General features: G+C 40.2%; 1 protein-coding gene across 1 annotated transcript in view; it reads left to right on the forward strand.

The window, feature by feature from the left end:
* Nucleotides 1–2,776: 2,776 nt before the first annotated feature.
* The window catches only part of Zc3h6 (zinc finger CCCH-type containing 6), a 105,537-nt gene continuing 92,044 nt past the window's right edge, over nt 2,777–16,269 (forward strand). The window contains exon 1 of the mRNA XM_045147271.1: nt 2,777–3,225. Within this exon, the coding sequence (XP_045003206.1) occupies nt 3,194–3,225 (32 nt within the window). The 5' untranslated portion in view covers nt 2,777–3,193. The remainder of the gene's footprint in view (nt 3,226–16,269) is intronic.

Consider the following 16,269-nt stretch of genomic DNA (forward strand, 5'->3'; position numbering starts at 1 on the left):
AGGAAGTGAATACTTGGTGATTTTGCAATATTTCATTTTAGCTACACCGAGCCATGTTTTCCAGGATCCATGTCCTAATGTTTCCAGCTAGAGTAGGCTACAGGTATGGTGGCACATGGCTTTAATCCTAGCACTTGGGAGGCAGTGGTAGAAGGATTATCGTGAGGTCATGGCCACCCTGAGACTACATAATGAGTTCCAGGTCAGCCTGGGCTACAGCAAGACCCTACCTTGAAAAACTAAAAACAAAGAACTTTTGGGGGCTGTGAAGTTGACTCAGTAGCTAAAGGTACTTGCTTTGCTTGTAAAGCCTATTAGCCAAGCCTGATTCACAAAGTGGTCCGTGTCTGGCATTCATTTGCAGCCGCCAGAGGTCCCAGCTTCCCACCCTCTTCCCCCCCCACACACAAACAGTTAAAAAGCCGGGGGGGGGGGGGGGATTTTTCTTTCTTTTTTTTTTTTGTCATACTAGGTAGGGATTGAACCTAGGATCTCATACATACTAGGCAAATGCTCTATCCCAGCTTCCTCTCCTCTGTAATGAAAGGTTTAATATTGTTCAATGAGTTCTAGGAAGGGATAACAAAGGGGGGGAATGAAGTAAGGATGATTGAAACCTCCCCAAATTTAGCAAAAACCAAACCTGCACATGCAAGTTTAGTGAACATCAAACAGGATTAAGTTGAGAGCAATATGCAAATATAAATATCATGATCAAACTGCAGAACACTATAAAGAAAAAAATCTCAAAAACATTCAAGAGGAAAATAATATACTTTCAGTAGGATCTGTGATCCAAATGAATTTCTCATCAGACACCAGAAGTCAGAAGGAGCAGATACACTGGTAAAGTACTGGAGGCAAGAGCCCTGCTCTTGAATTTTATACCTGAAAAATCCTTAAGAAGTAGAGAACAAATGAAAATACTCTCAGATCAAGGGACACCAGGAAAATTCATTGTGAAACTGTACTGATGAAGTGCTAGAGGATGTTCTCTAGACAGAAGGGAATGATACTTGGAGTTTCCCCTCAAGACTGTAAACCAAAATAAATCCTTTCCTCTCATCAGCTGCTTTTGGTCAGGTGCTTTATCCCAGCAATGACAAGGTAACTATAACATGTATTAAGCCCTAAATTCTCAAAAGAGGTTTCTTTTTAATTATATTTTAGACTAAGTTTAAGGGCAAGGAGCTGAGCAGAACCAGGATACCATGAGGTGTTTTCCATTCTAACACCATCAGAATGGAACTAGAGAAATAAAGAAACACCAGTCTTTCTGATGATGGAACATGACAACTGTGTCAGGATCTTAAATTTCTTTAGACATAAGATTTTTAAAGTCGTTCCGGGCTAATGCCCAGATTGTTCGAGTTTGGTGTTTACACTTTCCAGTGAATGTGAATAAAGCAAATACTCAAGCAAGCCTCAAGTGTATACCAAGATTTTTTTCTTAATTCTTACTTTTCCAAATGAAATACAACCTTAAGCCCCTATTCTGGTAAACAGAAAATGCAGTTGTGGACAAAAACTGCTAGAGCTCAAATAGCATTTGGAAAACTTTGAAAAAATCAGCTATCTTTAGGAAGGCTTTAACTGAGTGAAATAGCTACAACAGAAAAGGACCAGCATTTGAGTCTAGTTTCAAAAGCTGACACTTCTTCCAGACAAAAGAGATCTCTTTTCAAGTTTCCTATAAATGTTCTATGGTAAAATATATGGGCTGCCCGCAGAATCACTGTTTTAGGAATAGTTGCATTTAACTTAAAAAACAACATGATTTCTTTCAATGTGAATATCCTAAACTCTTTCAATCTCTTTGAAGTTGCTTCTGAATGCACATCTGTTCTGCAGTAGAATGCACACAAACAAGTCAGTCAGGTATTTGGGAAGATTAAGTTCATGATTTTAATTAAAAAAAAATTTTGTTGTATTTTCGAGGCAGGGTTTTACTCTAGCACAGGCTGACCTGGAACTCACTCTGTAATCCCAGGCTGGCCTCAAACTCACAGCGATTCTCCCACCTCAGCTTCCCTAGTGGCCGAGGTGGGCTAGAAGTGAAGGCTTATGTCACCACGCCCGGCATAAATTTTCTTCAGTACTAGGCCAAAAGTCATGTAGAAATTACTTCTGGAGGCCACGTTCGTATATATGTTCATATATATACATGTAAGGAAATGTAGGGATTAAAGGGGGAGAGAAAAAAAGAAATGTAAAGCTTGAGATATTCGTATACATTTCACATAAAATAGTAATTTTTTACAAAGCAATATCAAATATCAAAGCCATTTTAATTTTGTCATACACGGTTCGGTAAATTTAATATTAAGTAACAGAAGTTGCATCCAAGCAGTTTTCCTTAAAATGTGAATGAGCACTAAACATTAGAGACAACTGCCACAACTTGGAGGACTAAACGACATTTTTCAGGTATGCAGCATCAAAGATTTAATTTTTGAAAATATGACTGAGTATTCCAGGCCTGCAAACGTTTTGGGGCCCCGGGAGTCTCACAGGAACAGAACGGCCCGAGCGGGAAGGCGCAGTAGACCCCGTACCTCGGGCCCCTCCCGAGGCCACTGCAAGCTCCATCCGGTCGCGTCTCTCGCATCGCGTTCCTCCCCCAGGCTGCCGCCTCCGCCGTGGCGGCTGGCAAGACATAGACCCGCCTCTGGACGTGATTGACGGGCAGTCTGTCCAATGGGTAATGCGCTTGGCCCCGGCGGGGTGGGCAAGGACCCCCGGATCGCGGAGGAATCTCACTTGTCCTTTAGTCCCGGGCAAAGTGTTGCGGCCGCCGCCATTTTCTTGAGCCGCCTGTCTCGAGTGCCGCCATGTTGGTGAGGAGAAATCACCGTTACTGCCACAGTCCAAATCCCCTCGTCGCTGCACTGCCGCCCGCCCGCTCCCACGCCACAGCCTCCGGCGGTGAATAGAGACTAGAGCGGCAGCGCGGGGCCGTGGCCCAGTGTTTGCAGTTAGAGCCCCATCTCTCTGGCGTGCTTGTTAATAGACTGGAAAGTCTGTGTCTGTGTCGCTCACTAGTAACCGTGAGTTTTTACCACTTCGGCACCCGTCGGCGGCGGCCGGGAGCAGGTACCTGCCGGCGGCGCAGGGGTCCTCCCCGTGCCCCGCCGCCGCCGCCGCCGCCGGCCTCCAGACCTGCCCTCCAGCCCCGCCCCGTTCTTGACCAAACATGACAGACTCTGAACATGCAGGGCACGACAGGTTGGGAACCCTTCTTGTCTGTCTTTCTGTCGGATGAGAGGAGGGGTCGGGGCGGCGGGAGCGGGCCGGGGCCGGGCGCCTCCTGCATGACTTAGACGTCTCTGTGTGGCTCCATCGGTTCCATGACGCGCATCTTCGGAAAGCTCACTCAAGGTTGGCGGCCGTGGGGGAGGTCGGCTCGGCCTCGCCCGCCTCCCCGAGCCGGGGTCGCCGCTGCCCCGCCCCCGCCGGGCACGTGCGAGCCCCCCACCCCCGGCCGGGCGCCTGCGGCGTCCCGACCTCGTGCTGCGGCCCTCCCTCCGCCTCCGGGCCAGCGCGGCCCGCTGGCACCAGCCAAGGAGTTTCAGTAACTGGCGTGTTGCTATTGACCTACTCCTCGAGGACACCTCTAAAAATAAACGTCCTTTTTTTTTTTTTTTTAAGGAAAAATTTGAAACTTCTACCCACCCCACCCCAGGCCACGTGTAAGCTTCAAGCCTATTCCCTTGGAATTTGAAATGGCAAATTTCAAGCTCAGTACGTTAACACTAAGTAGACCACAGACTCTAGCCTAGCCCGATTTCTTAGATTCTGTGTATCACTGGCTCACTTAACTGAGATTTTGATTTTCTGTTTTCTTTTAGTTTTGCTGTGCCTTGAGAGGCAGACTTGATTCCATTCAACGGCCTGGGGCACTTAGAAACTATACTTGAACATACTTTGGATTGATTTCAAGTTTACATTCATTATCTAAATCATCAAAGGGGGGACTTTTATTCATTAAAATTCCTGGAACAAAAATCCCTTGCATCTGAGTATCAGTTTGAAAATCTAACTTCACAAGTAGGCTTTTGTGAATAGAAGTAGTAAAGAAAATATACGTTGTATTCTAGTGTAGACCTTGCTGAAGTTCTCAACCTGTGCCATAATACCTACTTTTGGCAAAGCATTGCGTATACTTTTTTTTTTCTATTCTAAATCCATAAGCTAAAATATAGTAATTTGAAATATCTAAATACTTGGAAAACTTAAGAAATGTGAAACAACTTCTATACTATGATAATAAAATTGCCCAGGAGCGATGTCAAACGTGTAATTTTTAGAAAAATAGGATACATTCCTAGAGCTAGATGCATAAGTTGCTACTTGACAGATTTTCATGATTTTTTAACCATTATCTTTGTATGTCTGGTGCTGGAATTTAAACCAGGGCCTCTTGTATGCTAGACAAGCACTGTAATGCTGAACTACAGCCCCAGCCCCATATTATCTCCTTTTATAAGAAACAAAATTCTTAGAATGAGTTATTATTGACAATCCTATGATTGGGTTTTGCTAATGCACCCCAAGATTCATTCTTTAATATGAAAAAAAGAAGTTTTTTGTTAGTGACTTCAATAGTTATCTTTCATAAGGAAGAAACCATGCCACCAAATTTTGGAATCAAGACAATGTTACAAAGAAATTGTGCTAACAGGCTTTTGAAAGAATTTGAGGCCAATATGGTGCTCACCTGTAAATTCAGCAGTCAGGCTAAGGTAGGAGAATGGTGAATTCAGGTCACCCTAGGCTACACTACAAGACTTTCCCAAAAAATAGAATTTAAAGGTTTTTTGTTTTTTGGTTTTTTTTAATTGATTGGTAAGTAGAAAGGGGGTGGGGAATTAGTGCACCACAATGCACTAGGCACTTGTGCCACTATAAAGTGACTCCACATGCCTGTGCCACTTTGTACATCTAGTTTTGTGTAAGTACTAGGGATTGAACCCAGATGGTTAGGCTTTGCAAGCAAGCTCCTTTAACCATTGAGCCATCTCTCCATCTTAGAACTTGAAGTTTAAGATATGATTTAGAAGTTAAAATTAAACTTTAACTTATAAGATTATAGTTAGCTCAATTTAACTTAATTTATTTTTATTTGAGGTAGGGTCTCACTGTAGCTTAGGCTGACCTGGAACTCACTCTGTAGTGCCATGCTAGCCTGGCCTCAAACTCACAGTGATCCTCTCCCCCTCCCCCTACCAAAGCTGGGAATAAAGGCATATACCACAAGACCTGGGAATTAGCTCAGTTTTAAATGATGCTGTTATTCTGAGGATAAAAAGAGTTAGTTTTTTTTTTTTCTTTCTTTTCTTTGTCAACTCACATGAATCAAAACCCTTGAAATTAGCTGGGTATGGTGGCTCACAGGCGTAACTGTAGCATTGTGGATTTCTGTGGTTTCAAGCCTAGCCTGGGCTACATAGTTCCAGGCCAGCCTCAAACCCTGTCTGAAAAATGAATGAATGATGCTAACAAAATAAAATTCAGGGAGATAGGAGTCAAGTAATTGGTTCTTGCTCCAGTGTTGCAACTACTTTGAACTTTAGCTTTGTAAACTTCCAACGACCCAGCTTCTTTCTTAGTAAGAAGGTTCTTTGAGAATTTTCAAATTTACCAAATCAGTGTTTTTCAACTGCCCTTGGACCTCAGCCTGATTTTAATTTTTAAAAACTCCCCAGGAAATTCTAATCTGTGCTAAATCAAGAACTACTTAGTATTCCCCCCCACCTTTTTTTTGTTTTTTGGTTGAGATAGGGTCTTACTCTAGCCCAGGCTGACCTGGAATTCTCTATATAGTGTCAGGCTGGCCCCAAACTAACAGTGATCCTTTTACCTTTGCCTCCTGAGTGCTGGGATTAAAGGTGTGTGCCACAAATCCTGCTTCATTTTCCTGTTTCAATCACCAGACCTACTTTGATCAAAGTTATGGATTTTTGTACTGCCCAGAGCAATAGAATCAAAATTAAAACTGGTAATCTGCATTTTCATCAAGTTTGTAGTTGATTTTTAAGAAATTTTGGAGAAAGTGGATTAATCTGTGAACTCCTTAAATATTCTGTGTTTCTATATAACAGCAATTTTATACCACAATGCAAGTTACATGAACTGATTCGAGAAATGTTATATAGAGCTAAATATTTTCATAATGCTTTTTCTGATACTTGAAAATTAAAGTATCTTATATGTGTAGGGGAAGCTGAAAAAATCACTTATATTTGTAACTTCTAGATTTTATACAAGTTAACACATTTATAATTTGCAGGAGAATGAAATTTAAATGTAAGTGGAATTCACAGCACATAATTTTTCTTCATAAAATGTTTTCTTATAGGTGTTTTATATTGTAAATGTTTTGTTTGCCACATGAATAGCATTTGGAAATACCAGTTTGGGGGATCAGTACTCTGATGCAGTCTAGAGACTGAGGCAAAATTGCCATGAATTCAAGGCTGGCTTGGGCTGCATAGAGAGATTATGTCTTAAGAGAATAAAGAAAAAAATGCATTTAATATACTTTAATAACGTCATGCCTTGAGCAAAGACAATAAAAACAAATATAATAATGCATATAAATGAATATATATGCATATATTAAAATGTTCATACCATACTTTTGTATAATCCCGGAGTCTAGTTTTTTAAGGCCTTTAGAAATAAATAGAAAGAAATTGGGGAAAAACAAAGGGAGATGTAATATTTTTCTATGTTCATTCACTTCTTTTACTCACTTTTTTTCAGGCTCAACTCTAACCATTTAGCTTTGCATTTCAGCTAGATGTTAATTTAGTATAGTTAATAAGGTTTTTGTCTTTTGTAATGCTAGGGATCAAACCCTAGGCTAGGACTTCTTGCATGTTAGGCAAGAGCTCTACCACTGACCTATATCCCCACTCCCACAAACAACTTCTGAAGGTTAAATACTAAGTCCCTGCTTTGGACATATCTAAAACAGTAGGAAAAGATACCAATTCCCAAGTAAGTATTACCGAATTTCATAAAATATGCCAATGGTAAAAGGTTTTCTGGGGCCTACACTGAGAGAAAAGATAATTTTGACATGAACCAGTATAAGAATTTGTGATTCCCAAAGTTTTTCTTGGGTGAGAGGGGTGTGGACCATACTTTTCCTGGGTTGGTAATTATTCTCAGCTCTTATTTTCCTTATTGTCTTGGTTCCCTTTTAAGAAAGTAACAAAACTCCATGAAAAAAAAAAAAATTCTCCAAGCAACTTAAAATAATAAATATTCTGAGATTATAAGTAACTATTGTAATAAATGAAAATAACAAACCTCCCACCTAGTCAGAATTGTAGTAGTGCAACAACTTCTTACAGCCTCCCACATGGATTGAAGTCTTGCCTCAAGACTGGATGAGTAGAGGTAGAAGTGTCCATATAGAAGGTAATAGAAATGAAGTGACAACGATAGGGATAATTAAGTGTTAGCATGTGAACAGTATACATCTGTCTTGGAAAGTAGGAAAAAAAGCATGAATAAATTTGGAACCAGATCAATTCCTAAGAGGATTGTCGGGGGGGCTTCCATCAAGGTTTTTTAAGTGGGATAATGATCAGTTGGATATTCTTGGTATGCTACCTGAGTGCTAGAAAACATTGACTATAGAAGAAATGAGTTATACAGTAAAGACAGGCTAGATTATAATTTCGTTGAACATAATATTTATTGTTCTTGACATTGGGTATATAGCAGTAAATTAAATTTTTAGTTGGGTGTGGTGGCACACACATTTAATCCTAGCACTTGAGGGGCTGGTAAGAGAATTGTCATATGTTTGAGGCCAGCCTGGGGCTACAGAGGAAGGAAGTTCCAGGTCAGTCTGGGCTAGAGTGAGACCATGCTGCCAGCAAAAAATTAAATTTAAATTAAATATTGGCAGAGAGAAAAATATATCAAAATCTTACATATTAGATAAATCAGAAAAAGAGATTAGTCCTGTGGTATGTTTCTATTTTCAGCAGGGTTTTAGGGAAAATACTGAAAGTGTAGTATTTGGGAAAGCCCTAAAATAAGAAATAGCTCAGACCTGGAACATTTGGGGGAAAAATATTCCACACAAGGGAATGAGAGATTAAAAAAAAAAAAAAAAGATCCGGAACTAGGATTGAGTCTGGTAAGATTAAGAAAAGAAGGAAGGGGGAAGGAAGGAAGCAGTGTGACTAAAGAGGAGTAAGCAAGGGAGATAGTATTGAACATGAAGTTAAAGGGGTGATGAGGTGCATGAATAGAGACTCGGTCGGTCATTGAAAGGACCTTCATTTCACTTGAGTGATGTGGGGACCTACTGGGTGATTTGAACAGAGAAATGGGATCATGTTATGGGAAAAGAGTAGAAAAGAAAATTACTGTAGTAATGTAGATGTTAAGGGAGATGACAATGGTTGAGTTTGAACATGGTTTGACTGGAAGTAGAACTAATGAGAATGGCTGGCAGGTGGACATGGATGATAAGAGGGAGAAATGAGTTAGTGCTGTTGTAAAAATCTAGAAGTTTGTTTGTTGAAGGAAGACCTGACCAAAAACTTTGATAAGCAGACATATGGCAAAATTCACAAGGTTTCTTAGTGTTGATAGAATTAGAGATGACTGGGAGTTCTTAGTTGAGATGTAATTTAAAATGAATGAAGTCATAGTTATGTCTGTTGGAGGCAATGGAGAAAAGGACAGGAAGTTTTAAGAACAAAGAACATTTCAAGAGCATGATCATAGAGCAGTGAAGAAAAATAAAGGTTAAAGACAAGTCCCAAGATAGATATTATCTTAAATTAGGACATTCTAATATTGACTGAAAGGGTGTTTCAAACTGGTGACCTTCAGGCTGAAGAACTGCACATACTTGTTTGCTTGGCAAGTTCTCCCTCCTCCGTGTGCCATTTTGGAGATTGAAGTTAGGGCCTCACAGGTGCTGGGGTTGTGCCCTACCACCCAGCCATTGACAGGATCTTTAGAGAGAGCTGTGTGTAAATTATTTAAAGCTTGACTTATGTTCTCTATCTCTACAGTCTTAATGAGTCTGCATGTGCAGATATACCACTCAAGGTGTGCTTCACTGATTTGGGTAACCTGGTGGGCTACTGTAGTCATGTGTGTCTGTGACCCTTTGCTATGTGTTAAAGCAAAATTCCCCTGTGGACAGACTAGCTGCCAGCAAGGTTCGCACGATGGTTGACATTGACTCCACCAGACCAGGGCAAGCCTCCAGCCCAGGCTGCAGCACGTTGTGCACCACTGTACACTCTTCATTGTGCAATACAGTGGCCTGGGTTAGTTTTACAGATTCTGAAACTGATCCATCTCTGAGCTGTCCAAACTGAATGTTAATTCATACTTAAACTAATCATAGTAGCCAACGTTTGTCTCTTGCTATGTGACAGGCACTGTTTAAAATGCTTACATTAATCATTTAACAACCCTAAGAAGAAGGTCCTATTATTGCTCTCCCTTTTTCCAAGTGAGGAAATGGATATGAAGAGTTAAATTTCCCCAAATTGCTAAGTACTAAGTAGATTAGTAAGAACAAGTAATCTAATTGCAGATCTTACTCTTTTATCTCTATCTCAAGAGACTGTATCTACATGAGAATGTCATTTTATTCATATACAGTGAAGACTAACATTTGCATCAGAGAGTACATTCTCTCCATGTGGGATGTTGTACAGAAAGCCAAATTATCAAATTACCTCATGAACAACATGGAATTAGGACAAGGAAGTTGGTTGTAAATGACTGATATGGACTGGGAAGAAAACTCAGTGTTTAAAGGTACTTGCCTGCCCAGGTCCAGTTCCCATACTGCCCATGTAAAGCCAGATGCAAAAGAGTGCAAAAGTCTGGCATTCGTACACACACATGTTCAAATTATTATTATTTTTTTTTAGGTGCTGAGGACCGAACCCAGGGCCCTGCACTTCCTAGGCAAGTGCTCATCCACTGAGCTAAATCCCCAACCCCCAAATAATTTTTTTTTTTAAATGAAAGATTGGTTAAATGGCATTAGGCTTTGATAAAGTGATATTCACATTTCCATGGCATACCTGTCAAGCAGTTCATAACTGCCTTATAGGATACCTTTTCTCCTCAGTATAGAGCACTAGGTACATTTGTCATTACACTTTTTCGTTGCTCCCATTGTTAACAGCTCCTCTTTGTGGTGGTAAATATGTTTTTTTTTAATTGCATGTCAATATCTTAACTTTAGTTGCTATCTTTGACACACTTGGTCCACAATCTGCTATGGTTTAATCTTTTGGTTGACCATATATGCATGCTCGCGCTCTCTCTGTCTCTCTCTCTCTGACACACACACACACACACACACACACACAGAGAGAGAGAGAGAGAGAGAGAGAGAGAGAGAGAGGGAGGGAGAGAGAGAGAGTGGGGAGTTGGATTGTTGACACATACCAATCAAGATCAAGATTGTGGTCATTAAATGACTTTAACATGGCCAGGCATGGTGGTGCACACCTTTAATCCCAATATTCAGGCGGCAGAGGTTGGAGGATTGCTGTGCGTTCAAGGCCAGCCTTTGGCTACAAAGTGAGTTCCAGGTCAGTCTGGGCTAGAGTGAGACCCTACCTTGAAAAAAAAAAAAAAGACTTTAACATGGAAACTATTAAAGTTTATTTATTTGCAAGCAGAAAGAGAGAGAGAATGGGCATAACAGGAGCTCCAGTCATTGTAAACAAACTCTAGATTCATGCACCACTTTCTGCATCTGGCTTTATTGGGTACTGGGGAATTGAACCCGGATCCTTAGGAGTCAGAGGCAAGCGCTACAACCAGTGAGCCACCTCTCCAGCCCCAACAGAGTATTACTTATTACTCTTGGCAAAAAGTAGGCTTTTTCTATTAGAAATGATTTTATGTGTGCTTTTTAGTTTGTTTTTCAAGGCAGGGTCTTGCTCTAGCCCAGGCTGACCTTGAGTTCACTACGAAGTCTCTGGGTGGCTTTGAACTCATGGTGATCCTCCTACCTCTGTCTGCTGGGATTAAAGATGTGTGCCACCACACCCAGTTTATGTGTGTGTTTTAAACGTATTTTATTTATTTATTTGAGAGAAAGAGGTAGTTAGAAAGAATGGGCATGCCAGGGCTTCTAACCACTGCAAACCAACTCTGGGCACATGTGCCACCTCGTGCATCTGGCATACATGGGTACTGGGGAATTGAACACAGGTCCTTAGGCTTTGCAAGCAAGTTCCTTAACCATTAATCTATCTCTCCAGCCCTAGTGTGCTTTGTTTTTAATGTTTTGAATAAGCATTAACACTTCAGATAACTGTTTTCATGCTTAAGTTTTCATAAATCACCTATATTCTGAGTGGAAAATAAATAGCCAAAGCAAGTCCCAGGTACCTTTTAAAAAGAGTCCTAAGATAATTATCATTAAAAGTATTACATAAACTACATAAAGACAGTCAGAATTGATTCACAAAGTTGGTATAAAATCAAAGAGTTTAGATTTGGAACTCTCAATGATCTTTAGTACTTCACATAAAGCATACTTTATAATTTACATATTTGATTTATATATGTTACATATAGATAGAACCAGGTATACATATCTTTATTATCATTAAATTTAGGCAACAGGGGCTGGAGAGATGGCTTAGCTGTTAAGCGCTTGCCTGTGAAGCCTAAGGACCCCGGTTCAAGGCTCGGTTCCCCAGGTCCCACGTTAGCCAGATGCACAAGGGGGCGCACGCGTCTGGAGTTCATTTGCAAAGGCTGGAAGCCCTGGCGCGCCCATTCTCTCTCTCCCTCTATCTGTCTTTCTCTCTGTGTCTGTCGCTCTCAAATAAATAAATAATTTTAAAAAATTTAGGCAACAGACTAAGGGGAAATAATACTGTCCAAGGTGAGTGAGAACCACAATTTATCCATGGCATTAAGTTGCAGTTATCTTTTCCCTTGCTTCAACATGATAGTTTCTCTGGTATCACATACTGGACGGGCATATTGTAGTCTTACAAAAGTTAGTTATGGAGAGATTATTCAGTGGTTAAAGGCACTTGCTTGCAACCCTGATGGCCCAGGTTCAAGTCCCAAATACCAACATAAAGCTAGATGCACAAAGTGCTTGTGTCAAGTTCATTAGCAGTAGCAAGATACCCTGGCTCACTCATCCCCTTTCTCTTTCTATGCTTGCAAATAAATAAATAAATAAAAATTTAGGGGTTGGAGAAATGGTTCAGTGGCTAAGATGCTTGTCTACAACATCTCAGGATCTGGTTCAACTCCCCAGTACCCACATAAAGCCAGGTAGGTACACAAGGTGGCGCATGCATCTGAAGTTCATTTGCGTGGCTAGAGGCCCTTGTGAGCTCCCTCACTCTGCCCCTTTTTCTCTCTCGCTCTCTTTCTCGTGCGCGCGCACACACACACACATTTTATCCTAGTTAATTATAAAGTAATCCTTTTTTTTTTTTTGGTTTTTCAAAGTAGGGTCTCACTCTAGGTCAGGCTGACCTGGAATTAACTGTGTAGTCTCAGGGTGGCTTTGAACTCACGGTGATCTTCCTACCTCTGCCTCCTTAGTGCTGGGATTAAAGGCATGCACCACGATCCCTGGCTATAAAGTAATCCTTTGTGACATCTTTATTTAAGTCCTAAAATATATATATCTTTTTCCTAAAAATTAAAATACTAAAAATTCAATTTATATAGAATACTAATAATCTTCACATGATGTTTTAAAAATAGATGAAAGGCTGAGGAGATGGCAAGTGCTCACCACTTAGGCTTGCGTACTTAAGTTCTGTCCCCAGGCTCCAGGTAAAAAGTCAGAAGCCTTAGCAGGCTTCTATAATTTCAGCACACTGACACTGACAATGAGATAGGTGAATTTCTCAGAACAATGTTGTAAGAGTCCAGAATAAGGAAACTGGTCTCAAATGAAGTAAATAGGCGAGTACCAACCCAAAAGTTGTCCTCTAACTTGCATGTGCTTACTGTAGCACAGGTACACACTCACACACAAAAATATATGTAAATGCATGAATGCACATGTATGTGTGTATGTGAAAGCAGTTAAACCTAGCTAATAGCTCTGAAAAATTTTAGCTGTAGGAAATAAGAGTTTTTCCATTACGTGTAGGTTTCAACTTATTGAGAGAATTCATTGAAAGTGCATAAAGAAAAATGATTGTTTCTTTTGTTTTAAGTATTAATTCCTGGAAGTTGACAATAAAATATTTTAGATCACTGGAGCTTGTGTGTGAGGTTGAGTTCTTTACAACCATTGCTCTTAGACCCATAATGGAAGTTACAGGTTGATTTCTACATCCTTGAAATTTATGGTACTGTTTTAAAATTATATTTTGTATTAGGAAATCAAAATAGAAGTGAACAATCCAGTAAAAAAGAAATAGTAACGTGTTTTTTTCTATAAAAATGCTGGACCAAATATTTCTTTAATTTTTAAACAATATTTACTTATTTGACAGAGAGAAAGGGGGAGAGAGAGAGAGATTGAGAGAGAGAATGGGCACGCCAGGGCCACTGAAAATGAACTCTAGATGCATATGCCACCTTGTGCATCTGTCCTATGTGGGTATTGGGAAATTGAACCTGGGTCCATCAGTTTCACAGGCAAGTGTCTTAACTGCTAAGCCATCTCTCCAGTCCCCTAATTTTTTTTTTTTTTGAATGCCAGATGGCCATGAAAAACATTATGTGGTTAAGTGGGAGCCAGGTTTATCATGATAGAGTAAACTTCTATCCATATGTGAAAAAAATAGAAATTGTTATACCTGAAGTTCATAAAACTTGCTATTAGCTGGGCATGGTGGCTTATGCCTTTAATCCCAGCACTAGGGAGGCAGAGGTAGGATCGCTGTGAGTATGAGGCCACCCTGAGACTACATAGTGAATTCCAGGTCAGTCTAGGCCACAATGAGACCCTACCTCAAAAAAAAAAAAAAAAGAAAGAAAGAAAGAAAGAAAGAATTTTAGTAGTCTCATTTTAAAAGTTGTGCATTAAGGTGCAGTAATAGCAGTTTTCAGCACTGCCTGTTGCTAGATTGTTCCTGTAGTTGCTTAAGTGCACCTCATAGGATCATTCAGTACAGGATACCAGATGGTTGGAAGAACTTTTCTTCTTGTAATGTCTCTGTGTATGTGTACACATATATGATATATGGGGTGAAAGCGATGTTTTATGTATAACTTTGTAAATTTTTAATGAACTATTGAGGTGACAAAGTTATGATTCTGCTTTTAATTAATCCATGAAAGGTAAAGAATTGGGTTGGGGAGATGGCTTTGTGGTTAAAGGTATTTGCTGGCAAAACTGGCCCAAGTTCAGCTCCCCAGTACCTACATAAAGGAGGCCCTGGTGCCCATACTCAGTCTTTCTCTTTCTTCTTACAAATAAATAATTTTTTAAATGTGTTTATTTATTGGCAAGGAGAGACAGAGAGAATTAATGGGCGCACCTGGGCCTCTAGCCACTGCAAGTGACCTCCAGATACATGTACCACTTTATGGATGTGGCTCCACATGGTTACTAGGAAATTGAACCCAGGTCCCTAGGCTTTGTAGACAAGCACCTTAACTGCTGAGCCATCTCTCCAGTGCTCATTTAAAAAAAACAACAACAACAACAAAAAAAAAAACAAAGATGTGAGGAATAAAATTTTATCTTTCTGGGGTCTGGGAACATGGGCTCAGTTGATAAAGTGCTTGGAGAAGCATGAGAACCTGAGTTCAGATCCCCATGTAAAAAACCAGGTGTGGTCATGCCTATAATTCTGGGGCTTGCTGGCTAGCTTGTCTAGCCAAGTAGGTGAGTTCCATGTACAGTGAGAGACCCTGGTCTCAAAAAAATTGGTGGAAGCTGGCTATGGTGGTGCATGCCTTGTATCCTAGCACTCGGGAGGCAGAGGAAGGAAGATTGCTGTAGTTTGAGGCCACCCTGGGACTACATAGTGAATTCCAGGTCAGCCTTAGCTAGAGTGAGACCCTACCTCAGAAAACAAAAACAAAAAATGAAGTGGAGAGTGACACTGCCTCCTGACCATGTGTACACATGTACCCATACACATATGAACACACAAGAGGTCCTGGAATGCCCATATACTATTATCACTCTCACAAATAAGTAAATACACTTAAAAATTAGCATTCCAATGAACAGAATTATGACATATAATCTACATTCTGCTTTGTAGCCTTTTAAAAAAAATCATTAGGCTATTAGTTAATTTCTTTTTACACACATTAACTTTATTTATTTTGTGGTAGGGTCTTGCTCTGGCTCAGGCTGACCTGGAATTAACTATGTTGTCACAGGGTGGCCACATGCCAGTCCTTCTACCTCTTCCTTCCAAGTGCTGGAATTAAAGGCATGTGCCACCACACCTGGCTCTAAAAGTATTTTTATTTATTTGTGAGCAGAGAGAGACATGGAGGCCTCTTGCAGGACTTCTTGCCACTGCAAACAAATTCCATGTGTATACAACTTTGTGCATCTGTCTTTACAGAGTACTAGGGAATTGAACCTGGGCTGGCAGGCTTTGCAAACAAGGGTCTTGAACCACTGAGTCATCATCCTGTCCCACAAAATAACTTGCAAATGGTACAACCCTGCCACAAAAGAGGTGGAAGGTGAGGACTGGACCCCAAAGTCCTCTGACTTCCACACATGCTTTGTGGCACACACACTCTAGCAACACATGTACATACTGAAAAACAAAACAAAAACCCCAAATACTTAGAGAAGGAACCATGTCTTTGTTTTTGTTTACCATTTATTTCACTAATGAGAAGGTGCTGAATAAATGTTAATTTTTTTTTTTTTTTCAAGTTGGCAAGACACAATTCTATACACATAGTTGTTAGGAACTGCTACACTGGATGTTGTGATTTTCATTCCTGGAGTAAGCCAGTAAGCCAATGTGTACTTATACAATTTTACTTTGTTTCCTAGTGGTTTTGCTAAATCGAATTTTGGCAGTTTGCCCTTGGCTCATATTAGGGTAAACTGTAGTTAGTTAATAACTTGTCATATTTTTATGGTACTCTTGAAGACAGTGTGCGTTGTACTGAGTACTGTCCATTGTATCAGTTAATATTTATGAGGACTCAGAGGAGGTTTCTCTTTGATCCTTTTCAGAAAAAAAAAGTGCTGCTTGAGCAAATAGATTTTTTAAAAATTTGTATTTGTTTTATTGGGAGCTTAAATATATAAACTTATTGCAAATTGGTTATATTTCTATTAAG

Source organism: Jaculus jaculus, chromosome 4 (assembly GCF_020740685.1).
Source record: "Jaculus jaculus isolate mJacJac1 chromosome 4, mJacJac1.mat.Y.cur, whole genome shotgun sequence".
NCBI classification, from domain to species: domain Eukaryota; kingdom Metazoa; phylum Chordata; class Mammalia; order Rodentia; family Dipodidae; genus Jaculus; species Jaculus jaculus.